At 33.2% G+C, this 27,104-nt stretch overlaps 3 protein-coding genes and 1 pseudogene across 6 annotated transcripts; 3 read left to right on the top strand and 1 right to left on the bottom strand.

Moving 5' to 3' along the window:
- Positions 1–881: 881 nt before the first annotated feature.
- Positions 882–4,459, top strand: LOC107908955 (probable protein phosphatase 2C 10). 3 transcript variants are annotated; one of them, XM_041089114.1, is made up of 6 exons: positions 882–900; positions 1,313–1,444; positions 2,535–2,768; positions 3,065–3,341; positions 3,593–3,747; positions 3,834–4,459. In XM_041089114.1, exons 2-6 carry the CDS (start codon positions 1,406–1,408, stop codon positions 3,972–3,974), a joined length of 846 nt encoding a protein of 281 aa, XP_040945048.1. In that variant the 5' UTR covers positions 882–900; positions 1,313–1,405; the 3' UTR covers positions 3,975–4,459. The 3 variants fall into 3 exon arrangements, with proteins under 3 accessions (XP_040945048.1, XP_016691762.1, XP_016691763.1); XM_016836273.2 differs by lacking the exon at positions 882–900 and adding an exon at positions 942–1,167; XM_016836274.2 differs by lacking the exons at positions 882–900; positions 1,313–1,444 and adding an exon at positions 943–1,167.
- A 2,462-nt stretch (positions 4,460–6,921) lies between these two features.
- On the top strand, positions 6,922–12,062 carry LOC107908956 (outer envelope protein 64, mitochondrial). 2 transcript variants are annotated; one of them, XR_005910556.1, is made up of 13 exons: positions 6,922–7,341; positions 7,439–7,591; positions 7,688–7,812; positions 7,905–8,030; positions 8,410–8,592; positions 8,736–8,880; positions 9,048–9,216; positions 9,794–9,922; positions 10,019–10,184; positions 10,778–10,905; positions 10,997–11,048; positions 11,177–11,246; positions 11,545–11,597. XR_005910556.1 is itself a non-coding variant. In XM_016836275.2 (13 exons), the coding sequence occupies exons 1-13, from the start codon at positions 7,094–7,096 to the stop codon at positions 11,625–11,627; spliced, it is 1,812 nt and encodes a 603-aa protein (XP_016691764.1). In that variant the 5' UTR covers positions 6,928–7,093; the 3' UTR covers positions 11,628–12,062. The 2 variants fall into 2 exon arrangements, 1 of the variants encoding a protein (XP_016691764.1); XM_016836275.2 differs by having other exon boundaries at positions 6,928–7,341; positions 10,019–10,219; positions 11,545–12,062.
- Positions 12,063–15,623: 3,561 nt separating this feature from the next.
- On the top strand, positions 15,624–18,629 carry LOC107908957 (uncharacterized; annotated as a pseudogene).
- Positions 18,627–20,530, bottom strand: LOC107908958 (metacaspase-3). The gene is made up of 5 exons (XM_016836277.2): positions 20,247–20,530; positions 19,907–20,148; positions 19,429–19,759; positions 19,211–19,328; positions 18,627–19,126 (listed from the first exon to the last, which is right to left on the bottom strand). The coding sequence occupies exons 1-5, from the start codon at positions 20,411–20,413 to the stop codon at positions 18,869–18,871; spliced, it is 1,116 nt and encodes a 371-aa protein (XP_016691766.1). The 5' UTR covers positions 20,414–20,530; the 3' UTR covers positions 18,627–18,868.
- Positions 20,531–27,104: the final 6,574 nt, after the last annotated feature.

The following is a 27,104-nucleotide window of genomic DNA, read 5'->3' as shown; positions in this document are numbered from 1 at the left end:
ATAAACAAGTACAATTTGACAATTTTTGTATATTAGTTTAATTTCTATTTCTTTTTCACTTTAATGCTTGATTTTTTACCTCGATCAATACTTAAAAATCTATTTTTGGGTGACTAAAATGAAAACGACTTAAAAATTAAGTGACCAAAATGAAAGTACAAACATGATATTGCATGGTCAGTTAACCCCCGTTAGAGATTTAAAACTTCAATGACTAAAATGAAAATACCTTAAAAAATTGGGTAACCAATTAAGTAAGTTATCCTATAAAATTTAGAATTTATGAAAGACTATATAACTACATACACGAGAGAAATTATTTTTTCCCACCACATCATCCATCCTCCCTTTCCAATTACAATTTATTCCATGTCATTTATATATAATTTTGCTAATTTTTTTAACTTAAATCTCGAACCTTAAACTCTAAAATCTAAATTCTAATCTTAAAATGTCTAAATTTAGGGTATAAGGTAAAAAAAATCAAAATTATATATCAATAAAATGAATAAATGTACTAAAATATCAGTAAATAATTAAAAAAAGAAAATAAATAATCTGATGGAAAAAGTTTATAAAATAATTTATCTGGAGACAAAGATGAATTATAATAATAAATTAAAATTAAATAATAAATATATAACCAAAAAAAGGAATAAATAAAGATGGTTTGCCAGTTGGCACTTGAAGATTAAACAAATGAGCTGACTTTAAAGAGCCTACCACTTCCTTTGGTGAATGATCCAAGAATTCACAATTTACAGTTTCTCAAGCACTAATTAATGGAGATTGATAAAATAATGAAAAAGAAAAGAAAAAAATGGTAAAAAATATTACCTTTCTTAGTACTCAGTAAACAATGAAAAAACCAAACCCAGACATAGAGAAAAGTCAATAAGGGTACCCTATTTATTTTCTTTCTTTTTCCTTTTGCCCCTCCAAAGACTTTATTTTGTGTTTCTTTATCAGTCAATATACTATTCTAAGTTTTTTTTGTCCTTATTTTGTAAGCATTTAATTCTTTTACATATATTTGTTACTTTTCTCTATTGAGAACAAGGGAAGGATAGTCAACAATTGGGGAAATTCAAGTCTTGTACAGCTGTGGTTTGTTTGTTCTTAGTTTTTTTTTTCTTCTTCTTGTGAATTGGGTGTTTTGGTGGATCGGTAAGGAAAATTCTAACATGCCCATTTCATGATTTTGTTTTGATTTTCTGTTTATATAGGAAAATTTAGGCCTGGGGGTGTTTAAAGTTGTTTTTGTTGCTGGGTTTTTTTGTTTTTGCCTGTTTAATGTTCTTTGATTATGCAGGTTGAGAAATTCTTGGGGGGGAAATTATTTTCTTTTAGATGTTGAGTGATAATAGATAAAGAAGTGAGAAGTGTGGAGGGGGAATTGAATTTTATGGATAATCTATGTTGCTTCAACTCAGTCTATTCTCAGGTCAGCATATATTCAGTTCAATCTTTTCGATTTAACTTTGAATATTTGAATTATCCAAGTCTATATATCAGTTTCCTAGTTGTTCTCATCATATGTTTCCTAGTTGTTCTCATCATATGTTTATGTATATAACTGTATATATTTGGTTGGTGATTTCAATTAGATTCTTGTAAGGCCATGATCTAGTTTAGTGGTAGCTTTGACTTTATGCCAGATTCTATGTTTCATTCACTTTGAGTGCATAGGCTATTGTAGCTCAGTGCCAAAGCCTTTTTTTGGTTTTTTTTTTTGGGGGGGGGTGGGGTGGGGGTGAGGGGGGTTCAAAAAGAAACAAATGAAACATGAAAGTATTTTTTGAGATTTGAAATGCTACCTTTAAATTATGGGAATATTTGGGGCTTAGATGATTGCAGTCTGCAGAGCACTAGAATCCTGAAATTGAGTTATTTCAATAAAACAGGATACCTTTGTTTTAGTGAGGACACTGAAAAATAAGTTTGAAACAGTTTTAATGCATTTTATCTGTGGTGTTTTGATTTATTCTGATGTTATATGCGAAATACGGAAGATATACCGTACTGGTTTTTCTATTTATGATTCATTTAGGGTTGTTGATATCTGCATTTTTATTCCTTTTATAGTTTGTGTTGGATCTTGAAAGCATTGAAAAATATCGCTAGTTTTTTGCTTGTATACTAATAAAAATATCTTCGTTTTAGCTTTACTCGGTTTTTTTTCTTAGTCTTTTTGAAAGCTTCAGGGCAGATTCTCTGTTCTGTTGTTTGGTTAACAACTAGAGGAATCGAGGCAATGGTTTTACCCTGCGAAAGTGGTCATCATGATCTCCCTGGTTCTTGGTTTTCAGGAATCAGTTAAAAAAGTTCTCTTATATACTATTCAGTTTTGAATTTGATGTTGCTCATGTGGAAACACGATCCTATGAAACTTTTCACTGTTACGGTTTGTTGGTAATTAGAAAGATGATACCTAGATAGAGCTTGGTTGCTGTTTCTTCTTCTCCTTTGCTTTCTTTCAATTTGTGTTTGGCTGCAGTCCATTATGTAATATCATAAAAGTTTTTATCTTTTAGGGAAGACGTTCTTCGTGTAGCTCTGGAAAGGGTAGAAGCCATCAGGGGCTTGTCAAGTATGGCTTCACCTTGGTGAAAGGAAAAGCAAATCATCCCATGGAGGATTATCATGTTGCAAAGTTTGCTCAGCATCGGGGACATGAGCTCGGACTTTTTGCCATATATGATGGCCATTTGGGAGATAGCGTACCAGCCTATCTGCAAAAGCATTTGTTTTCCAATATCTTGAAGGATGTGAGTTCTTGATTAATCCAATATGAATAATTCATTAGGGCTTAGGGGCATCAGATACCACAGTCAAACAGAATAATTCTTGTCAGTTAAATGCTACACTCGAAAAAGAGTGTCTTTATTGATCTAGCAATGGTGATTGCTGTTTAAAATTATCTTCAAAAATGAAAGGCAAAGCTATAAATTTTTTAATTGGCGTTGAAATGATGGTGCTTTGATTCTTATTGTTATAGCCCCAACTCCCCGGCTGCTTTTGTTGGCTGTTAAATTATGTCCTTGTGTTATGTAATAACTTGCAGGAGGAGTTTTGGACCAATCCCAGGGGGTCCATCTCTAAAGCTTATGAGCAGACAGACCAAGCAATTCTCACACACACTCCCGGCTTGGGTCGAGGGGGATCCACTGCTGTCACTGCAATTTTGATAGATGGGCGGAAATTATGGGTTGCCAATATTGGAGATTCACGTGCTGTTCTCTCAAAGGAAGGGCAGGCGATACAGATGAGTATCGATCATGAGCCGAACACAGAGCGTGGCAGCATCGAGAACAGAGGTGGCTTTGTCTCAAACATGCCAGGTTATTATTTCACATCTCCCCCGTGCATATGTATGATTTTCTGTTTAAGGAAAATTTGTTTACAGATTGAAAGTAAATAATTTCTCTAAACTTAATAGAAAGCTTATTGATTGAGATTGCTAATCTATCGCACTATATCGGTTTAGTTATTGCCTCCGAATGCAAACTAATCAGCACTAAAATTTTGTATGATGATGACTTTTACTGTTACTCGTTGATAATCAATCTTGTTGGGGCATATTTTTCCCCAGGGGATGTGGCAAGAGTGAATGGCCAACTTGCTGTTTCTCGCGCATTTGGAGATAAGAATCTTAAGTCACACCTCCGATCCGATCCCGACATGAAAACTGTCGATATTGACTCGGATACCGAACTTCTCATCCTTGCAAGTGATGGATTATGGAAGGTGATCCATGTCTCTCTTTGTGAAGACCAACAATGTCTAATTTATAGTTTATTTTGTTCTCATTTTTGTATGCAAATTTAATCCAGGTCATGTCCAATCAAGAAGCCGTTGATATTGCGAAAAAGACCAAGGACCCGCTTCGAGCAGCTAAAAGGCTAATAACCGAGTCACTGAACCGAGACAGTAAGGATGATATCTCCTGTATTGTAGTTCGTTTCAAGGGTTAATTGCAAAACCAAAAATGCAATGGAAGAACAGTTCCTCGATTGAATGAGATACGATTCAAAAGGGTAAACACCAACTAGCAATCTCATTGAAAATGCATAATGCTGAAAGTTTGTAGTAGATTTCATTATCGTTAAGGTACCCCATTTGATAGGAAAGAAAGTAAAAGAGTAGTAATCTAATGGTTGAAATTCATGCATACGATCATATCGATGTATGCTATATGTTCTTGGTCGAGTCATTAGATTAGACGTGTTCCTTTCAATTTTCCTTTACTTTCCTTCTTACCAAACAGAGTGTTAGTGTTTGTGGCGGCAAGTGGTGGCTTGGCGGCTTGGCGGCTTTGGTATTTGGTTGAATTCTTCATTGTAGATTCATTTCCATCATTTTATGTATAATTTTGCATTGCACCTCTTTGAGGCATTGAAGATGGAAAAGCTCAAATCTGTTGAAATAGCTTCAACTCTTCAGATTTTTTGAAGTCTAATTATGTCTTCAGTCCTTATACTTTTCAGATTTTTGCAATTTAGTCCGTCTACTTGGTCGATACATTGATAACTAATTTTTGTTAAATTTAAATATGTTTTATAAATTGAATTTTAATTTTTTTAATCAGAGATTTAAATATTAATGGTCAAATTTAACGAAAATTTATTAACAGAACTTTGTAATATATAAGCATCTTTTAGATTTCATTAATCACACCCTTTATAAATTATAACCATCCTCTTCATAGTAGATATTATTGTGCGGGTCTCACAAAAAAGCGCTTTATACATACCCTCAAATGACAAAAGAAAAATGAGAACTCCCTACCATTTCTCTCATCTTCTCTCACATGAGAACCCCGTTTTAGATATTTCATGAAGTGTAGGTTCTCTCCCTTTTTTTCACCATCCTTTCGAGATCATTCGTCTTTATGGCTCCCCTCCTTTTCAGGGTGAATCATTTCTAAACTCTCAATCTAAAGCTTGTATTAATTGTTGGTGTAGTAAGCATGGTATTTTAAGATACACATCGCTTCATCTAGTGTTGAGCTTTCTAAAGCTCTTGATCTTTTCAGGTTGCATATCTCTTAAGGTATCTTATACTTTAAGATACACCTCACCTCATTCGGCGTCGAGCTATCTGAAGTCATTGGCTTTTTTAAGTCATGTACCTTTTAAAGTGTCATATCTCTTAAAATACACATTATCTCATCAAGTGCCAATCTTTTTAGAGCTCTTGATTTTTTTTCATATTGTATATCTCTTAAGGTGTTATCTCTTAAGATACACCTCAGCTTATCAGGTGTTGATCTTTTTAAAGCTATTGATCTTTTCAGGTCGCATACATTTTCTAGTATTGTATCTCTTATGAGAAGAGGTGTCAAGTTTTTTAAAGCTTTTGATATTTTTAGGTCACAGAGATACACCTTTCCTCATCTCATCTGGCGTTAATCTTTCTAAAATTATTTTCCATGTCACGTATTTCTTATAATACTTTGCCTTCTTAGCCAATTAACTTTTCAAAGTTGACCTTCCCAAGTCATGTACTTCTTAAAATATTTTTCTTTCTCTACTAAAAAAGATTTCGTCCAAGACACTGAAGTTTCGCCCATGCTTTTTGTCCTAGAGAAAATAACTTTCTCTTTAACTTGAGAGCAATTGCTCTCATCTATTACCGAAAAAAAAAATTTCTCTCATTGGGAGTAATTTCTCTTACCATGCGCGGCACTATAAAAAGGTTAAATCTCTAACAACATTTAACTGTACATGTCACATTATGTTTATATTTTCGTTTTTATTTTGGTCACTTGAAAAATATTTTTTAAGTATTGATTGGAGTAAAAAAATTAAGAATTAAAGTGAAAAAGAGATAGAAACTAAAATAATACATAAAAATTTTCAGACGGTACTTCTTTATCCCAGAGTTGAAATTCTAAATTTTTCTTTAATATTGAAATTTTATATTTCAAAATATCAAAATAAATTGAACAAATTGTTGAATTTTTTATCCATTAGTAATGCTAAACGATTTTTTACTATAATATTATAATTAATTAATTTAATTTAATTTAAAATTTTAATTTTATGTTTCCCGATCATCATTAATGAAATCAATTAAAATAACTCATATTTAATAATTGTCTACAAAATTTAAATTTATTTTGATTATATAATCTCGAGTCTTTCATACTAAGCTAAAAGTAAAGAAAAATTATTTGCAATTAATTAAATTAATTGCTTGTATTGTCGTTTGGGTAAAAAAGCGATGAAAAAATTTATAAATTTTGTTTGGAATGAAGATAAAATTAATTAAGTTAATTAATTGTAAGGTTTTTTTTTTACTTTTATTTTAGCATGGAAGATTTAAAAAATCATATAATCAAAAGAAAATTGAGTTTCGTAGACAACTATTAAAGACAATACTTTCATTGATAATTTTTTAAAATAATTTCAAAATATTAAAATTAAATTAAATAAATTGTTGAGATTTTTTTATCTATTGATAATGTCTACTGGTTTGCTACTATAATTTTGAATCTTAATATTTAAAAATTTATATTTTAAAACCCAAATTTAAAATTTTTAGGAATGTGGCAAACAAGTACAAGTTGACAATTTTTTTACCCCAATCAAGACTTAAAAAAGCTAGGTTTTTGGTGACCAAAATGAAAACGACCTAAAGTTGTGTGACTAAAACGAAAGTGCAAACATGACGTGATGTGTACAATTATCTAGAGATTCAATGCATAGGTGACTAAAATGAAATTTTTCTAAAAGTTGGTGACCAAATTGCAAAGATTTCATTTTAAGTGACCAAAATGAAAGCTTTCTAAAAGTTGATTGACTAAGTAGGTAGTTTACCCTAATTTTAATTAGTAGAGGTCAAAACTAAGAAATTCGGATCAGTCAACAAAATTAACATCAGCGATACGGCACGCAAAATTCCCATACCTACCAAAGCCCGGCGCGTATTATTTACGCGCTGCTTAACCATTAATCCCTGCTTACGCCTTCCTGTAGCAAATTTCATTCCTCTTTGATCAAATAAAAAATCCTTGGTTAAAACCCTCCCAAAACCCTTTTAGCTGCTCCGCCATTCTTATTTACCTTCATTTTCTTTTTCCGAACCGATCATGTCAAAAACGCTGAATCTAATAAAAACCAACGCTTCCAACCCCAAGGTATGGATTGTGGCGGGAATAACGGTGGCCGGAATTATAGTGGTCGCGGAGACCCGTAGAAGGAGGAAAAAAGCGATGATCATCAAAAGAGAAGATTTTGGCGCTTTCATGGAACGCTTCGAATTGATTCCTTTTCCTCAGCCTCCGCCGCCCGCCGCCGAACTTCCACTATCGGGCCTTACGTTTGCCATCAAGGACATGTTCGTAATTCCATCACTATGTCTTTCCCCCTTAGTTAATACTTTCTATCATATTTTTTTAATCGTTTATTTATTTATTTTTTAATGATCGTAACAGATTTGATGTGAAGGGTCACGCGACGGGGTTTGGGAATCCCGATTGGCAAAGAACACACGAGGTTGCTGACAAGACGGCGGTTGTGGTCACTGCTTTGTTGAAAAACGGGGCTAAATGTGTTGGCAAGACAGTTATGGACGAACTGGCTTTCGGGTAACCTTTTATTTCGTCGTTTCATATTTCCCATTTCTTTCTAGGAAGAATATATCTAGTACAATGTAATATTTTTCTTTTTGTTAATGTTAATAGAATAACTGGGGAAAATAAGCATTATGGGACACCTACAAATCCAAACATGCCGTCAAATGTTCCAGGAGGTTCTTCAAGTGGTTCTGCTGTTGCAGTTGCTGCTGAACTTGTGGACTTTGCTCTAGGTAACTTTTGCTGCTGAATCTTGTTGATATACAGGTTGTTTTCTTCCTAGTGTTATCTATAAACATATAACACTATTTTGATGACTTTGTAGGTACTGATACAATTGGTTGTGTGAGAGTTCCTGCATCATTTTGTGGTATTCTTGGGTTCCGTCCATCTCATGGAGCTGTATCTACGATTGGAGTTCTTCCAAATTCACAAAGTTTGGATGCTATTGGTATTGTAATGTGGCATTCTTGTTTGTAATATTTTGTTGCCTTTCCCTGCAGATTATAGGTGTTGATATCTTTAGCTAGTATGAATTATGATTATGCCAACTCGCTTTGCCTTGACCTACTTTCTCTTTTTACTAAAGTGTGGCGTAACTGTTCACGATATATTAATGGATGGATACTGCTCTGATAAACAGAGCAGTTCCCTCTAGGTTTTTGTAGCATATGTGTTGTTTGTTATAAGGATGCCCAGTTTCATATATTTAGTAGGCATTTAATATTCTAATTTCTTGCTTAGCATTAAAATTCTGGAGAGGTCACATTGCTGTTTTCTAGAGTTCCTTTGTTTCTATTTACTGATTTTGTCAAATTATTATATCTAAGGATGGTTTGCTCGTGATCCATCTATTCTACATCGTGTTGGGAATGTTTTATTGCAACTAAAAGCAGTGGAACCCAGAAGGGGAAGGCACCTTGTCTTTGCTGATGACTTATTCCAGCTTTCAAAGGTTCCCAAGCAAAAGACAGTGCATGTTATTAGCAAAGCAGTTGAAAAGCTTTCTGGCTGTAAGTTGTATGGCCATCAATTTTATTCATATCAGTTGCTATTTTCTGGTTTGAAAATCTTAATTATAGTCTACTGCTACCTCTTCTGTCACAATGATGTGAATCTTGCTTCTTGATGTGTCGACCTCTTGCTAATTGCACAGATCAGCTGCCAAAGCATGTCAACTTTTGTCAGTTTATTGCTTCGAATGTACCCAGTCTAAAGGGTTTTTGTCAACATTCAACAAACCTGCAAAATGGAATTTCTGCTTTGCAAGCCCTTTCATCTGCAATGGTGTCATTACAAAGGTATCTAAGAATACTGTCATTACATGCAGGACCATATACCTCTTGCACCTGCTTCAGTTGTTGCAACCCTTCAATTGGGATATAATAATCATCATTGTTGTGCAGAATTTTGTTTCTGGCTTTGTAGACGACCTATTTACCTAATATCTAGTACTTATACTTTTTAGATATGAATTTAAAACAAACCATGAAGAATGGCTTAAAGATGTTAAACCAAGACTAGGACCTGAAGTTTCTCGTTGTGTTTTTGCTGCAATCAACAATACATACGAGAAAGTAAAAAGTTTGTACAAAGTCAGGACTGAGATGCGGGCTGCAATGCAAAGTCTTCTAAAGGTGTGGCAGATTCTTTTCCTACATTCGCTTTCTTTCTGTGTCTATTTTGTTCACACTGCTAAGGTGTTAATTTTCTTGGCCTTTGTTATGGTTAATTACTGTTACCATTTTTGACAATAGTGTGTACTATAGACAATAATACAAATGAGTTGTGTCCCATTTATTGCCAGGATAGTTTTGGTACTATGACAACTTCGTAGAATGATCTTGCCTTGTAATTATAAATAAAAACGTAGTTTTCTCTTTTTCTAATAAGAAATGGGAGCAATTTGCATCTTAGTAACAATTTAAACTTAAAATTTGATATTTGGGAGGTTGTTGCGATAGATGAATTGATAGAATTGATCAGAAGAATATAGTATGAGAGATAGCTAGAATTGATCAAATTAAATATGTATATATATTAAATGTCTGATGTATGCCATTATCATAACACCGTTCAATTTGGGTTTACTTTCATGGTCTCCAAATGGCTTTCAGATTTCTGTTGCTTCTCTTGAAATGGTATGGGCTTGGATGATAGGGATGGCCTGGAATTGGATGATGTCACTTAATTAAGTTGTCCTATTTGTTTCAGGATGATGGGGTATTAGTTATTCCCACGATTGCAGATCCTCCACTAAAGCTTAAGAAAGGGAGTTCCACCGAGTTTCATGATAGAGCATGTGCTTTATTGAGTGTTGCTAGCATGTCTGGGTGCTGTCAGGTGGCTTTTGCTGTCACAAGGCTTAAGTTTTCAATCTTGTATGTTGTTTGTAACCTGGATATCAGACATTTATTTAACCTTGCAATCTCCTCCCAGGTTTCTGTTCCATTAGGAGAGCATGATGGTTGTCCTATTTCTGTTTCATTTGTCACATACCATGGAGCAGACAAATTTCTTCTTGATACAGTTTTGGACATGTATGCTTCTCTGCAAGAACAAGTCAGCATGGCATCCAATTCGGCACCATTGCCTGATCTCAATGGTAATATGGATGCTTCTGAACTGTTGAAGGAAAAGGTTTTCCCTCCTCTAACATCTCCCAATATCTGAATGGTTTGGTTTGCCTAATGAAATTTCTGCAAATGTGAATGATGCCACGGGGTTTATTATTGTTGGGAGTCAGTTTGCACCTTGTTTGATTATAAGTTGTTTACTAAATGGCATGTTAATTGATGAGTTCTTACAATCATCTTGACAAGAAAAGTGGGAAGAATGCTTGTTCTTTAGATGGCTAAGTTATTATACCTGTAAAGAACGATGGATAACTGCTATTCTCTCTTAATTATTTGCTCAACTTCTGCTTTCTTATGTTGCAACATTTCTAAGTAATGTAGCATCCAGGCCCCTCATGTTCATATGGTATACCATTTTGTTCTTAAAGTCATTAAGAGCGAGTGTGATCAGGATCAAAAGTAGTATTTTCTCTGTTAAATGCTAGTGAACATTATTTTTAGTTTCGGTGTCTGCAGCGTTAGCACTTGTTATTATTTAAAGTAGTATGTTTGGTTTGCTGTGAGTTTTAATTCACAGAAAGGTCTGCCGTTGTAAGGCTTTTAATGACAAGTTCCATTTCAGGGAAATGCTGCTTTTAAGGGAAAGCAATGGAACAAGGCAGTTAATTATTACACTGAAGCTATTAAGTTAAATGGGACAAATGCAACATACTATAACAACCGGGCAGCAGCTTACTTGGAACTAGGATGGTATGCTGTCTCTAATAGTTGTTGCTACCAAGTTCATTACATTGTTTCACATTCACATACTTCCGAAGGGATCTGACTTTTGAAAATGCAGCTTTCAGCAAGCTGAAGAGGACTGCAACAAGGCAATATCACTTGACAAAAAGGTAATGAAATATCTTCTTTTTTTTTTTTTTTCAAGTTGAAATGTTGGAACTTTGGAATACGTATGCAACATGAGAACAAAGCTGTTATACTCGAGTGATACAATTAGTCAACTAATACTTCTCTGCAGAATGTGAAGGCATATCTGAGACGTGGGACGGCCAGAGACTCACTACTCTGTTATAAAGAGGCCCTTGAAGGTGAGAATACTTTAATAATTGATGAAATAGTTTAATAGTTGAAGGCCCTTGAAGATGAATACGGTGTTCAAATCTGTCATAAGTGTGAGAGAGATGAAATAGTTTAATAGTTGATGCATGTTTCACTCTGCAATCCTATCACCCCCTTGATCTTAGAACAATAATTTTCCTTTACCCCCAGCATGATCAATTTGTATTTTAAAAGTTTACAAATTCAACACTATGCATCATACCGCTCATCTTAAGCAGTTTCGATTTTGCTAAGCTCTTGAGTGGTTTCTTGGTTTGGCATTTGCAGATTTCAAACACGCATTGGTTCTAGAGCCTCAAAATAAAGTAGCCAACCTCGCAGAAAAAAGACTACGAAAACTGGTTAGTTGATACTGCTCTTCTCTGCTTCGCTTCTTGTCTAACAAATACGAAACAAGGTTGATTGAAGATAGGCGCAATCTTTGTGCAATTTACCCGAACCTTCGGTAAACGGAAAATCAAAGTAAAAGCATGTTGGTTAGAGGGTGCTGCTGGTGCAGTTTTTGGCCGCAATTTCTTTTCCTTCGACACATTGTTTCTGTGTAATCAGTATATGTTCGACCTATGCAATCTTGTTGAGACACCAATACAATTAAAAGTTATTCAACTGCTAGTTTAGCATTTATGTTGAATAGGAAAAAGGAAAAAAAAAGTGGGGGTTAAAAAGTTTCTTATATGGTGAAAAATAATGCTAGTTAATAGTTTTTGATTGTTTAGTAATTGTTGGAAAAAAGTGTGAAAATTCAAATATTATAAAATATATTTAGAATACTAGAAGTTCAGAGATCAAGGAGAATTCTTCTTTTTTTCCCTTCAGAAAATCGATTTTCAAATAGTAAAAGTTCGATTTATTGGTTTTTTTTTTCTTAATTTGTGCTTCACAAGAACCGCAAAAATTGCAGCGTAGAAAAAAATGGTTTTTCTTTTGAATTTAGAGATTAAATTGTCACACAATGCAAACATTTTCACATTAAAATTAAGAAACGAATTGTTTGCAAAGCAAAGGAGGAACTTGAAAGCTCGTTTACAGCCATTTAATTTCGTTTTTTTTTAAATTTAATAATATTAAAACTTAATACAGAATTTGGCATCTATGTTATTTTTGTCATTTGGGTACCTAATTCGGATTTCTAAATTTGATTTGATGAAATATATAATTAATTATTTTTTATTAAATCAATCTTAAACCTAAATTAAAAAACAACAATGGGATCAAAATCATAAAAAAATATAAATTTATTAGTATTAACAAAATCAACTTTAAAATTCAAATTAAACACTAAAAAATTAACATTATTATTTTTATAAAAAAAATTAATATAAGTAGTACCTTAAAAAAAGTGTTAATCTCAAGTATAAAAAGCATTATATTAATTATTAATATTTTGTGTTTGATTTTGAGGAATTATGAATATTTTCTGTGAATGGTGATGGATGGAGGAGAATCTTAATAGTTTAAATTATCACTTAATTGGGATGTCCAGAGGCGGGTTTTCCAAAGTTATAATCTTACATACAAGATTCGTTGAACTCCTTAAATGTAGAACGTGCTATGCAAGTGGGGTGGATGGAGATTATCTCATTCCAACTCTTCCCATCTTTGCAATGATGTTGTTAAAAATATTTTGGTTTAATTCAATAGGAGGTCCTTAAATTATGTTCTTTGTTTGAGTTAGGTTTTTTTTTTTTGAACCAAGTGCTTAAAACTTTATTTCATAACTGAAATTGGCCCTTGTTACACTCCTTTAGAAAAAGGTAAAGCCAATCAGATATCGCCACCTGACACTTTTTAATTGGTTGAAACGATTTTTCTTAATGGGACCAATTTCGATTACAAAATAGAATTTAAATACCTTATTCGACAAAACAAAGGGCGTAATTTAAGGAACTCCTATTATATTAGGCCAAATATTTTTTTATCATGAATGTTGATCATATTTATAACCATTTTATATTACACTAGGCATATACTTTTTTTTTTATCTTAGCTTATGAATATAATATTATTTTGCTATCATATTTTTATTTTACTTTGTTAGAATATAATATTTTATTATTTAGTTGACAAAATATAAAATTATTTAATTTTTTTTACTAAATTATAATATGAGTAAAGAAGTTGGAACAGTTTAAAATATTATTAATACACAAATTATTTCTTTTAACGGTGAATATTTTAAGTTCACAATAAAATTAAGAAAATATTATATATCTCTTAAAATATATTTAAATTTTAGTTTTAAAATAGTTAAATTATCATGAAACAATTAAATATAGGCAGGATTATGAGGAGACGTTCAGCCCTGTTGCTAAGATTACCAGGGTTCGTCTCCTTATTGCCATTGCTGCAGCAAGGCATGGGCCTTGTAGTCGACCGGTGCGAGCACGCCGTAAGCGCACTACCGCGAGAGAAACTATCAGCTCCTAAAAAAAGTGCAATCAATACCTCGTCACTCCCATGCATACAATAGCTACGAGCTGCTGTAAGCGTTGTTGCACGAATATAGTTGTTCTTTCTTCCTTGGGCAGGCCTGCCTTTAAGTTTAAGTGATAGGGGCGGAGTCTCAACTACCACACTACTACTATACCACTAGCACTCCACAAGTGGATTAGTTAAGTGACTATTTGATATCAATCACTTTTCTAAAGAAAGTAGAAAAAATCGTAAGAGGAGAAAGGTCCACAGAAGGTTGAAAAGTAGTACGCCCAGTTCACCAGGTTCTACCACTGCAGGGCCCAATCATACTCAAAAGAAGAGTTTGATCCTGGCTCAGATGGAGACATTTCTTTGGCCCCTTCAAAAGGAAATGCGGGCAGGGTTAAGCTCGGCAGAGGGTTCGAGAATAGGGTAGGGTTCTGTCCTTAAGATTAAGATAAGAAAATAGTTTCAAACCTTTATGCATGCACCTCCGTATAAGTGCTGCGTACAAGTTCCGGCCAGGATAATTGGGAAAGATCAAACCAATTTGAACCGCTCACATCACAATAGTAATAGCGTAAAGGCCGTAAGTCGGGGGACGACCATAACATAAGGCGATTAAAAAAAGAAAAAGTTACTCAGGGCTTTCATCACGACCCTCAAATTTGCTATGGTTGTGATTAACATGCTTTGTTAGAGAGGCACGGACTTGTCTTTGCTTGGTGTACACCTTCAGGCGGCTTATACCATTATTAGCTAATTGCGCACCATTTAACTAATTGGACACATAATAATGAGGATGTTTTATTTTCTAATTACCATTATTCTAATGTTATCCATGAATTTGTAATACATCTGTTTATGAGTTTGGTTATTCGCTCAGGCATGAAGATTTGTTCGAAATTTGAGAAGATTTGGGCAAAAATATTAGACTCGAAATATGGACTTGTACAAAAAAATTAGACCTGTTTAAAATATGGATCGGACTAAGGTTTGAACATTTATATTATGTAATTTATAACATATTAAAAAAATAAATCTATACTAAACATATAACACTGCTATAATGCAAATGTTAAAATAATGTTATGATGACTATAAAGTTATTAAATATTAAATTAAAATGATATAAGCAATTTTTAAAAACAATATGAGCGGGCTTGAAATGGTTTGGGTTAATCTTTCGCAAATATAGATGGACTTAGACAAAATTTTAGACTCATATTTTGAGCCGGACCGAACTTAAACAAGTATAAAGTATATTAATATCATGCTTAAATCCGACTAAACCCAATTTGACACGGTCCATAATTACCTCTACTTTAATGTTTAACCGAAGTTAATATATCATGAGTTAAATATTTTTAATTAAATTAAATTACATAAATGTTAAAATTAAATGGTTAAAACTTTAATTTGTAATAAATGACTTCCAGTGTAAATATTATTTTTTTAAAAATATTTTCTCCGCTTATTTTAATTTTTCTAAATATATATTTTAGAAAAAGTTAAAAAATACACCAACTTTCTATTTTTCATAAATTTAGAATTTAATTCTTTTTTTTTATAAAAATGTAGTCTTACTTTACAGAGTTCAATTATTAACATTATAAAAGTTATTTTATTAAATTTAGGTACATTATAACATCATTTTTTTAGTTATATTACTATAAATTGAGTATTACTTTTTAAATTTCAAAATGTCACACCAACAAATTTGACAAAAGAATTTAAAAGTTGGATCTAAGTATTGAAATTTGAAAAGTAGAAAGATTAAATTGTTAAAAATAAAAGTATAGGGTTAAATTCTAAATTTATGAAGAACAGAGGGATCTATGGAATATTTTAACCTTTAGAAAAATAACGGTGTTGGTAACTTGAAACAAAATTGGGTTCGTGATAAAAGCCGTTAACCCATGACAAGCAGCGACCAAAACTGAAGAAAACCATCTGTTTTCGGTTCCCACGGCACCAAAAGATCCCATACTAATTAACGCATTTTTCGAACAAAAAACAAAAACCCAAAACTTCAGATCCCTCTCTATTTGTTTGTTCCTTCTTCCTCTGGAAATTCTTTCCATTTATACAAAAACTCAACCCCAAAAAGAAATTCAAAGGAAAAAGATAAAATTAAGCAACCATGGAGATGGAGATGGACATGATGGAGAACTTGCCATCTACCATATCCCCATTACTCCTCCGGTCGATGGCTTCTTCTGTTTTTATTTATGCTGACAAATTGTTCTTCAACTTAGCTGAGAAATTCAAGCCCTTTGAAATCATTCGTTATGTTCTCATCACTTCCTTTCTATTCTTTCTTCGTTTACTTTCTTTTCTTTTCCTTTCCGATTTACCCCCTAAATCCCAGTCGCATGTTTATACGTTTAATCCTCCCAAAAGCAACGGTCGCTATTTGATTGGTTCTGGGGTCAGCGATTCCGGGATAGCTCGGGCCCTTTCGCAGGTACTATCGATTGTTAATGACATTCCTGTTAGTTCGAGGAAGTACGCGATCGTTCGGTCTTTAGCTGAAGGACTTATAGAAGAGAACCGTAGGGAAGATGCTGAGGGTTTACGTGAAGTGAACCGGGCGGTTTTGTCTTCGGCTTTTTCGAGGACTCTTTCTTATCTTGAGGCTGCTATGGTTGAGTTGGGGCAAGATAGGATCGGTCATGATGGTCTGGACCTGCTCCGGTTCAGTATTGGGTGAAAAGGGCTTTACGGGTGGTTCGGTCTGTTGGGGATGGGGTTTGGGCTAGGGAAGGAAGTGGAGGTGTGAGGGAGGATGTGATCCGGTCTGGGAATTCGGCTGAGAAGCTGGCTGCTGAGCTTCTTTGGTTGGCGCAGAAGTTGGTTGATTGTGGGTTTGGGGAAGAGGCTGTTGAGAGGTGGGCATCGGCTTCAAATCTGGCTTCGCTTTCTCTTTTGGCTGAGCCACGCCTTCAAGGTTCCCTGGTTAAGGTTTCGAGTATGTTTCCCCTTTCTTCTTCCTTTGTTAAATCGTTAACTTTTTCTCAAATTGGTGAATTAGGGTTTTCCCCCCTTCTTAGATACTACTGTTGAATTGGGTATCTTTCGTTATTGATTTGTGCTGAAGTTTCAAAGGGGGTTTGCCATTTTATTATAGGGAGTTAAATTTGGGTCGATTTCATACAATCCTTGATATGAGAAACCATTAATTTATAATCTATTTAATAACTCCCATTTTGATGTAGATTTGAATAAGAATGTCAATTAACAAAAATGTTTAGCCTTTAATTCATGAAATTCGGCTTTTAACTTCAACTCCAAGTGATTGCCTGATTCTGTATGAACTGCAGCTTTGAGGATTTTCGTTGCTGAAGTTTTATCTGTTTATATAGATAGATTTTAAAAAATGGTTGCCAAAAATGGTGGTGAAATACTTCTAAAAACTCTAGTCCTTTAGCCTAATTAATCAATTCTTAGTTTTTTTTTTTAACTTCTTTTGTTGGCTGAAAAGTGCTTAGGGTTGAAGAGGTATTATTCAAGGAGGGACTTAATTCTTTCTGGCGTTTGGTTTCTTTTTTGTGCCAAGTTAGAACCCTGTTAATGTTGTTTTCGTTTCACCAATCTTTCGTTTGTCCTAATTAGCTCTTCCCACAATTTCTTTGAGTTGCAATGCTCCACTTTTTCTCATCTGTTGGAACTTATGTTCTCGTCTTTTCCCTACACGTTCCCCTTTTTTTGATTGACATTCTCATTCCTAGGAGTTTGCAGTACTGTATCACAGTATCTTTCATTCTTAACATAGAAATTAGAGTAGTTTATGATTGTGGTGATTTTACTTGTTAGGTATGGAATTTCACATTTGCGAGTCCGTCCCAAGGTGGAGATGACACTGCCTATCCTTAACTTTTAAGCCTCTATACTAAGATCAATACAAATTATTATCAAGGAAATATAACATTCAAGGTCTTAAACCAGCAATTAATGTGGCTTGCTTATAGTCTCATGAGTTCTGTTATTGCTTATAGTGCAATGATGTTGCAAATGAGGTTTGACAGACTGTTCATTAGGACTTTGTGGTTAGTATTTGCCTTTATAACCAAACCTTTTCCATTTTTATAAGAAAAATTGTTGAATATGTAGTCTCGTGAGCAATCGTGTTTAATAGAAAGTTTCTCCTTTTCACTATGTTTCAAAACATCTGCAACTGATGCCAATCCTACTCATTAGTTAAATAATGACAGTAAAGATCTTTGATCCGCCCATTTGTAGTGTTTCCATTCTAATCTTTCTTCAAAAGGATAAGGACTCAAAAGAAAGTCTCTAATTGCCTGTCATTTATGTTCAACTTAAAAATGTTTCAGTATTAAACGATTCTCTTGGATTTATCCATATATATACTAATTGTTTAAAATAGAAGATTGATGTTCTTACTTATTGCTTAATTATTAAAAAAATGCAGCATTCTTGTTCAAACAAGCAAGGGATATGGAGATGGCACTGGATGAGACTGAAGAATTCTATGAAGAGAGCCGCAGGCAAACAAAGATGAAGATGCTAACGTCATGGTTGCCATTGCTTTGCAGGGCTAGCAATGGCACCGACATGCCAGTGCTCAGCATAAACGAAAAAGCTGAGCTAGAGAAGGTCTTGGAAGAGACCATAGAACTACTAGACCACGAGGAGCAAGAGCAAGTACTCAGCCTGTGGCTCCACCACTTCGCATATTGCTCATCCTCCGACTGGCCCAACCTTCATGCCTTGTATTGTCGCTGGTGTACCAATTCTCGGAAACTCTTGTTACTCCATTGAAGATATGTTCGCCAGAAAGAATTTCTTCTGTAATACAATATATTAAGTTGGTTGCCTATACGGATATGAACCTTTAAACAATTGTTCCTAGTATAAGTCTATTATTTTAGTCATTATCCGAATATATTCATAAAGAAAAATTTGGAAAAGGCTCAGCAAGTTCATGTAGTCCTCTATTGCAACAGGTTTCATTATACAAGGGAAGCATATAGCAACAGCGTCTAAGAAAAGTTCATAAATATACACAACACTATTTGTACAAAATAAGTTTATAGTCTGAGAAAATACATACGTATATTTATCTTAAATACAATTATAACATGAACACGGATATACAGACGATGACCGTAAAGCCAAATTGTTGTTGTAGGCAATTTTGGAAGAAGGGAAGCTACTAGAGCACAAACCGCTTTGAGTAAATGTCAAATGTATATGATGAAGATAGCTGTGGCTTCTGTGATGTTGATCCAAAGAAAACTTTGTTAACCAGAGTTGCAATAGGACCAGATAGGCGTAAACCGGCTTTAGCATCACGAATCGCATTGCGCATCGCATTAAGCAAGCGGCCGTACGTCAATCCAGGTTCGTTTTCCACAGCTTGGATGAAGCTAAACGTCATGGCACCGGTCCTGGTACTGGTTTTGGTGAAAGCCTACAAAGAAACCAATTCAAATAATCTAATGTTATTGGTTTATGTTGATGCATCAAGGCATAACCTCAAAACCATTATACTCACAGTGGTATCTGCAGAAACTTGATTATCATCACAAGCACTAAAACAGTAGGCTAATCCTCCACTTGTACCCTTGTAAAAGGAAGGTTTTCTTTGATCTTCCCATATATAGAACCCTTCCCTGCATAATTCAAAACAAAAAATGATGGGAGGCAATTAAAGATTCATTGAAATGAATAATGATATCAATGTAAAAAAAAAAAAAAGACAAATGGACTGACTTATTCATCCTGCACACGAAAGGCAGATCGAGAATGGTTCCACTGTGGCAGGCATCGATGATGGCATGCAACATGGCTCCTCGAGGCAGTGGCCTAACAATGGTAGCATTGATTTCATCATCGATGATTTTCCCTTCGGTGTCGTGATCTAGAGGACATAAGGCTTCGTCAAATCCATCGACCTCGTCGTTGTCATAATCAATTTGCCGATCACCATGGCCAGAGAAGTGAAACACTAACGAGTCCCCTGGCTGGCAGCCATAGACCAGCCATTTCAGGCCTTTCCTGATGTTCTGTTTTGTTGGGATCTTGTAAGGGTCTTTCTCATCTTCTGCAGATCAATTGAAGCAAAGATAACATAAATAAAAGGTTGCGACAGAGACTAAAATTCGAACTTGATGTATGTCATCTAAATCAACCGAACTAAACTTCGAGTTTAAAGTGATTACAAGGTGAAAAAAATATATATATACAGCACCTGTAAGCATGAGAATGGAGTCAATTGGAAACCCCAGTTTCTCAACAAGAAGATACCTCATACACTTGACATCATTGATGCTTCCTTTAAGTCCATAAGGTTTGCCATAGTAATTCAATCCGCAAAGCAATGCTCTTTTCCTCCCATGCACCGAAACAGGCGATAATGGAGGCCGTGGTTGCGGAGGTCGCTGATGAGGACCATATACGTAGGGAAATGCATGCGTCCCCGATCCATGAGGGCTTTTCATAACAAAAAAAAAAAACTGTCAAAAAAAAAAAAACACATACCGAACAGCAACAACATAACATGTAAAAAGACTGATAAAAAACAAGTAAACCTGGTCCGCCTTGGTCCTATCAACGAGTCATGGACATGACCCCAACGAGCAATGGCTGCGTTGTTGGTATTGGTAATGGTATGGCACACAGCACAACGAATGGATTGTGCTTCTGGTGGAACCATCAGATACAGCTTACATCCATTGCATCGTTCTCTTCTCGCCATTGTGGGTGGAATGGATATACTGCTAGAATGGATCGATGCGTATGTGTCTAATAAAAATGAAGAATTTCAAGGCTTTATTTAAGGGTGGAATGGAAACAGTAAAAAGAATTGACGAGTAAGCTAAAATTATAAGTCTCATCATTTCAGACAAGATTATTCGATCCCTGCAAGAAAATTTTTAGTGCAGAACCAGATTCAGTTTCTTTTTTGTTTTCCTTCAGTGGAATAAATATCTTGGATCCTGTTTGTAGATAAGATTTGTCGTGGTCTGCTAGATTTCTAGTAAAATCAACTTGGTTCATATAGAACCAGACTGAATAATGGTCGCATGTAAGCTTCTTGCACTGAATTTTGTGAAATGTACATGAAAGAACTGGTTTTTTTTTTTTCATTCATGAAAATTAATTTTTCGAAATTTATGGTTGTTTCTAAAATTTTTAAATATTTAATGTATTGGGTATATGTTTTTGTCAACAATTATAATTATACACATTAAATATCCAACAATGATAACAGGCGATATTCAAAGTAAGGACCATTGCTTTGAGGGTATCAAATATCCATTTTTGGGCTAATCTTGACTAACCCTAATAATATTATCTATTAAATACTTGAATTCTGGTTACTTATTTTAATAACTATTTCCAAAAAAGTATTTTTTATAAGAGATGATAAGTACAATTATAATAATTAATATATTTAAATAATAACAATCAAAATCAATATTACAAAATATCTAAATTGAAATCTTATCCAACTTACACAAAATGAGATTCTAATATAGAGAAATAAACTTTCTTTTATTATTTCATTTATTGTATAATGTTAAATTTGTTGTTGATTGAATCCTTGTTCGATTGGTATGAGCATTATTGGCAATGTAAAAGGACGTGTGTTCGAATGCGATAAAGCGCATTATCCTCCTATTTATGAGTTAGGGAAGGGTTATGAGTAGTTATACACATTATGTTAAAAAGATTAGATATGATATTGATCAAAAATGTCATTTTAATTTTTTTCTATATGCTATTACAACATCATTTCATTTAACTAAAACAATTGAATTACTGATTAATTACATATCTATTCCATTACAGCGAACCAAACATAGAGTTAATTTTTTTTACTATAAACAAGAATTTTCTTATCTACTTCTCATGAGTATATTATAATATTCAAGATTCTAATAAAAGTAGAATATGAAAATATATTAAAATGATTATATAATATATGCATGTTGAAATATGTTGGTTATGAATATTTGGAAAGGAGAAGAAGATAACTTAGGATAATATAGCATTTTGTGTCACTTTTCTAATTTAGAAAAAGAAGAAGAAGAAGAAGAAGAAGAAGATTGTTTTTGGCCTTAGATTCCAGGTTGAATTTAATGGTCAAATTATGTATCCAACATGTTTAAATTATACAATTAAATTATTAATGATGTGTAATTCATACTTACATAATAACGGTAAGTGCACAATATTATCGTGAAGTAATAATTACAACGAAGTAAATTCATTAAGAAGTATTTTGAGAAATAAATCTATAGAAAAGTGAGCAGTTGACTTGAACTAATTAACTCTAACTCACTAACTAATTTATTAATACAATGTAAAAAACAATAAAACAAGTAAATATAAAAAATAAATAGAACAATAAAACACACTCTATTAATGTAGTAGTTAATTAAGGATCTATGTTGAATTAATCTTAATTTAGAATGCATCTCCAGATTTAAGCTAAGTGCTTAAAAATCACAAATATATCTACCGCGCACCTTCTTAATCATCCCCAAGTGGTAATCTACAATTATCAACTTTGAATTCAACTATCGTGATTGTCCAATCTTGGTTAACCTTTGATTTGAAAACTCACTTTTTCCTCAACTTTTATTAACCTATCTGTCATTTAAAATTAACAATATTTGCATAAATTAAGAAAACTAACCGTAATCATATTTTCTAAATCAGATTTTAATCGTATTTCAATTATTAAACTATTGATCTATGAACCTCTCAACCATATATATATATATATATATATATAAACAATTTAGCTTAGTGTAGAATTGCAAGCAACATAAAATATACGAGAATAAGCATAAGGAAAGAGAAATAAATAAAACTAAATCAAGTTATAACAAGTTACTGTAATCCATCCAGGTACTAAAAATGACTCTAAAACATTAAAAATTAGCAAAGATTCATTTTACAACAATTTAAGAGATTCAAAACTAATTAAAAATTACTCATAACAGTGCAAATACGAGTGAATAAGAGCCTAAAATATTTGTTTATCAAAGCAACATGTGAGCAAGTGCTAACGGATGCATTCTCCGGCCTAGTGGGAGATCCTTTGCCAGTCCCTTTTCCTCCCTTCACTAACATATCGATGAACTCTTCTTCCGCCCCCAACAGAATTCGATCGGGAATAACTAACTATCATTTATGACATCCATATTTGAAAATATTTTCTCTTAAATTGTGAATATTTTTATTCTTTATATATTTAGAATTTAGTCCCCTTTATTTTTATTTTAAAAATTTTAGTCTTACATTTTAAGTCTAATCATCAACACAGTTAAATTTATATTAAATTCAAGTTAATTACAATATTATTTTTTATCTTAAAATGTTACACCGACATGTAATATTTTACGGAAAATATTTAAATTATAGAGTAACTCAGGGTTATAAATATGATGAGAGGTGTAATTTCTAACCCTCAATTGCAAGTATCTCTTTGAAGCTCATCACAAAAGAATGTTTGAAAGGAAGAAAAAAAAAAAAGGAAAAGGAGAAAAGACATCACATTTGACATTCCTTGCAACTATGGCCACTAATGAATTAATCATTAGAAACCTGGGAGCCCTTGCCTCCGGCTACCAACATCTGAGTTGCAACAAAAACTGTAAATGGCATTAATTATTGAGATACTAAATCTTGAGGTGGGATTAAATGAAATAATGAAAAGATAAATCAACATAAATCCTAATTGAGGTGGGATTAAATGAATTATTAAAAAGAAAAACTTATATAAATACTAATTGAAGTCGAATTAACTCTCAGCTTATATACAATCTTAACTCAATTGAGTGAAATTATACATATTCAATAAACAAGCTTTAGAACAATTTTTAAAGTCAGCACAAAAAAGTTTTTAAAGTCTGCACTCAGTAGAGACAATAACGAAACACTACAAAACAGAGAAAGAAGAGATTATTGTGACCAACGATGTCGATTTTTGGCAATAAGTCAATCGTTGTGAGATGGGTTTTTGCTGAAGATTTGAACAGTGAACTTTCATTGATTAAGGCAGCAATTTTGAGGTATTCTTTTGTATCTATATATACTGAATTTTTGGGGACAATATTATTAAACCCAATAAACAAGTGATCCGTGAAGGCAGTCTGGTTACCAATTGTCACTATATGAAGTCAAATGTTGACGCGCTTCAAATTATTCAACTCAGCTTGAGTCTTTCGGATGCTCAGGGTAATTTGTTGGACTTTGATTCTCCCTTTTCTTACATTTGGGAATTTAATTTCCGAGATTTCGATATTAATCAAGACTACTATGCTAGCGATACGGTTGAGCTGCTCAAACGTCAAGTGATAGATTTTGAGAAGAATAAAGAGAAGGGGATTGATTCTAAAGATTTTGCAAAGAAGCTTTGGGATTACGGCTTAGTTTTCAATTGCTATGATCTAAAAAGTATTACTTGGATTACTTTTCATTAGATTTATGCTAAAGATTCTTACTCAAAGTTGATTTCCTTTGCATCTTCACTCATTCATGGATCAATTAGCTTATTTCTTCAACTACAACATTTTCAGCCTCAAGCGCACCTTCAAGTTCTTGGGGCTGTTAGGCGGTTTAGATAAAATAGCTCAAACATTAAACGTGGCTCATATTACCGGATCAAGTTATCAAGCCGGGTTTAACAGTCTACTCACGCTTCAATATTTTATGAAGCTCAAGAGTGAGAATATTTTTGAATCTAAGTGGAACAAGACGAACTAAATGTTGCTGCCTCCCCTAATATTATACGGACTAGTTCAAACCATAGGATGAAACATTTTGCTCTCATTAGTCTCTTTGGTTTAGAGACATAAAAGCAATGTCATCGAAAATATTATTATAATGAATGAATTATATATTAGTAGTTAATAAGAAAATGATACATTACATGCATAATCAAATGCTAATATGGCTACTTCTCTATTAGGGGATTTGCTTAATAATATAGAACCGAGACTTATTACTGTTTGAAATTATGAAATAACATAAAATGTAGTTTATACTTTCACCTGTTCCAACTGGAGTTTGTTCATTCAACCATCGTATAGCTGTAGGTTTTTTTTTTTTCCATAATTCAAAGGTCAAATTTTATTATTAATCTTTAATGAGAAATGCCCTGATGTGTACTTGGAGACGTAATAGGATTATGAAGAAATTTCATGCAAATCCGAGTGTACAAATTGAGTCGAAAGATCTGCCAGATATTGAAGTTGGCGACTTGGATGCAAGGCAGGTAAGTACTGGTTAGTGAATTGTGACTTGACTAATAAGTCTTAACCTCAAAATATTGAGTGCACTATGAAAGAGAATAAGTGCACCAATTATATCTGTTTGGGTGGAATTGACATATGTATTCTGTATCTACGTATGCATGTTATATTCAGTTTTATGTTCCTAAGAGAGCAAGAGGGAATTCTACCTTTAAAAAATGAATTTATATGGCATCTTCTGCTTAGGCCAAATAGTAACGAAAATTCCACAAGCCTTTCTGCTTCTCATCCGACTGTGTTTTCAGCGCAGACTTCACTGAAAGGTAGTTCTCCCAACATTCAACTGGCTGCAAGGAACTGCTTTATTTTGGAAGATCCACCGGATGACAATAGAAGGAACAAACTGGTTCTGAGAGGTATGTAAACCTTTTTTCAAGCTTATATCTCCTTGCCACTTTGTGGCTCTTATATCTGATGTGAGTTAAAGAGTTTGGCAGTGTTGTCAATGATGCCGGTCATCAGGATGCTAGAATGTCGAAAATTCAGAAAACAAAAGCCTCAAGGAGGACAAGTCCACCCCAGTTTTGGATCAGACAACTTCATCCAGCAACCATGCTGACCAAAATGCTGAAACTTCTCTTCCTGAAGGAAAGGTGACATCAGCTTCACCTAATTGCCTATCCACTGATAAACAGTGTACTATAAAAAACGCATTTTGGAAAACGGGTACCTTTTATCTTCTCATTTTTCTTATTATTCTCGGCAGATGTGATTAAAGAAGGTAAAAGTGAGAGCCACATACCTCTACGGAAACAAAAGATGATAGTAGACTTTATAGGAGTGAAACATTGATGATTTATATTTTTATGCATCGTCCATGAATAAGTTGATGACACAACTTTAAAAATAAAATTAGAAAATTTAGTTTTAAAAATTTACGATAATGTATCTTCATTTGATTTATTGATAGTGTACATTGTCCATGCATCAAAATTTTTAGACTTTGTTTGTTTTTTGGGTTAATTTCACTATATGTCCTCGAACTATGATCCAAGTTTGAAATCGATCCCTGGACTTCGAAAAGTTCTAATCAAATTCCTCAAAGTATCGATATCCTATAATCAAATCCTTATATCAACATCTCCACTAGCTTTATCGTTGAATATGATCATTTCAAATTTGGTGTGAAATATATTTAAAATATATGGGTCAAATTATAAATACGTGTATGTCTATTATTTGAATTGCTTAAAATTTGACGTGTTAAATAAATCCTCATAAATTTTAATGACATTGTGCTTTTTTTTAACATATCAAAGCCAAATTCTTCATACAATAGGTACAAAAGTGTTTACAGTTTGATCCTAATTTTTAAAAATACTCGAAATAATTTATATTAACTTTTTTAATCGAGCTATGATTCCATTATTGTGAATGAAGTTATGCCATGCATGAGCCTTAAACTCAACATATCAATTTCTGACCCATTACCATGAGAGTAAATGTTTTCAAAATATCAAAATATCAAAATATGTAAGTTACACACATGATATTTACTTACTCATGATTTAGGTAAGTTACACCATAAACAATACAAGTATTGTCTTATAGTAATGTATTACTAGTTTAGACAATCACATCTATATATCTATTTTGAGAGTCAATCCAACTCTAATAGTCAAGACAAGTTATCTCATTAATCAGACTTATAGATAACACAATAGTCTTAACATGAATCGTTTGCTCAATTTGATTCCATAGACTATGAATAGTTTAGATTGCAGATTAATATAAGTTGTCTTATAACATTATAACTCAACCATATAATACAACTTATCATTAGTTAAACCTAAATCACGGAGTTAATATTTGTTTTTACAATTTGCCTTTCATGCAAAAATTATTGATGACGATCATAAAAGGAATATTAAATAAACACGTAGTAATTTTCTTTATCCAGTTACATATAGGCATATTTATGGGTTGAGCTACCTGTCCAAGCTTAAAGGTTGGCTTGAAATTTGAAATGATTTGAACAAAAATATTAAACTTGAAAAATGAGTTTAGGTTAAAAAATAAGCCCGATTAAAATATAGGTTGGGCTTAGGCTTAACTCAACCCAACCCACTTTCTAAGTTTGTATTATATATATATATATTAAAAAATGTTAAATTATATTTA

Source organism: Gossypium hirsutum, chromosome D02, assembly GCF_007990345.1.
Source record: "Gossypium hirsutum isolate 1008001.06 chromosome D02, Gossypium_hirsutum_v2.1, whole genome shotgun sequence".
Taxonomy (NCBI): Eukaryota; Viridiplantae; Streptophyta; class Magnoliopsida; order Malvales; family Malvaceae; genus Gossypium; species Gossypium hirsutum.
This window is presented reverse-complemented; position numbering and strand designations above follow the sequence as displayed.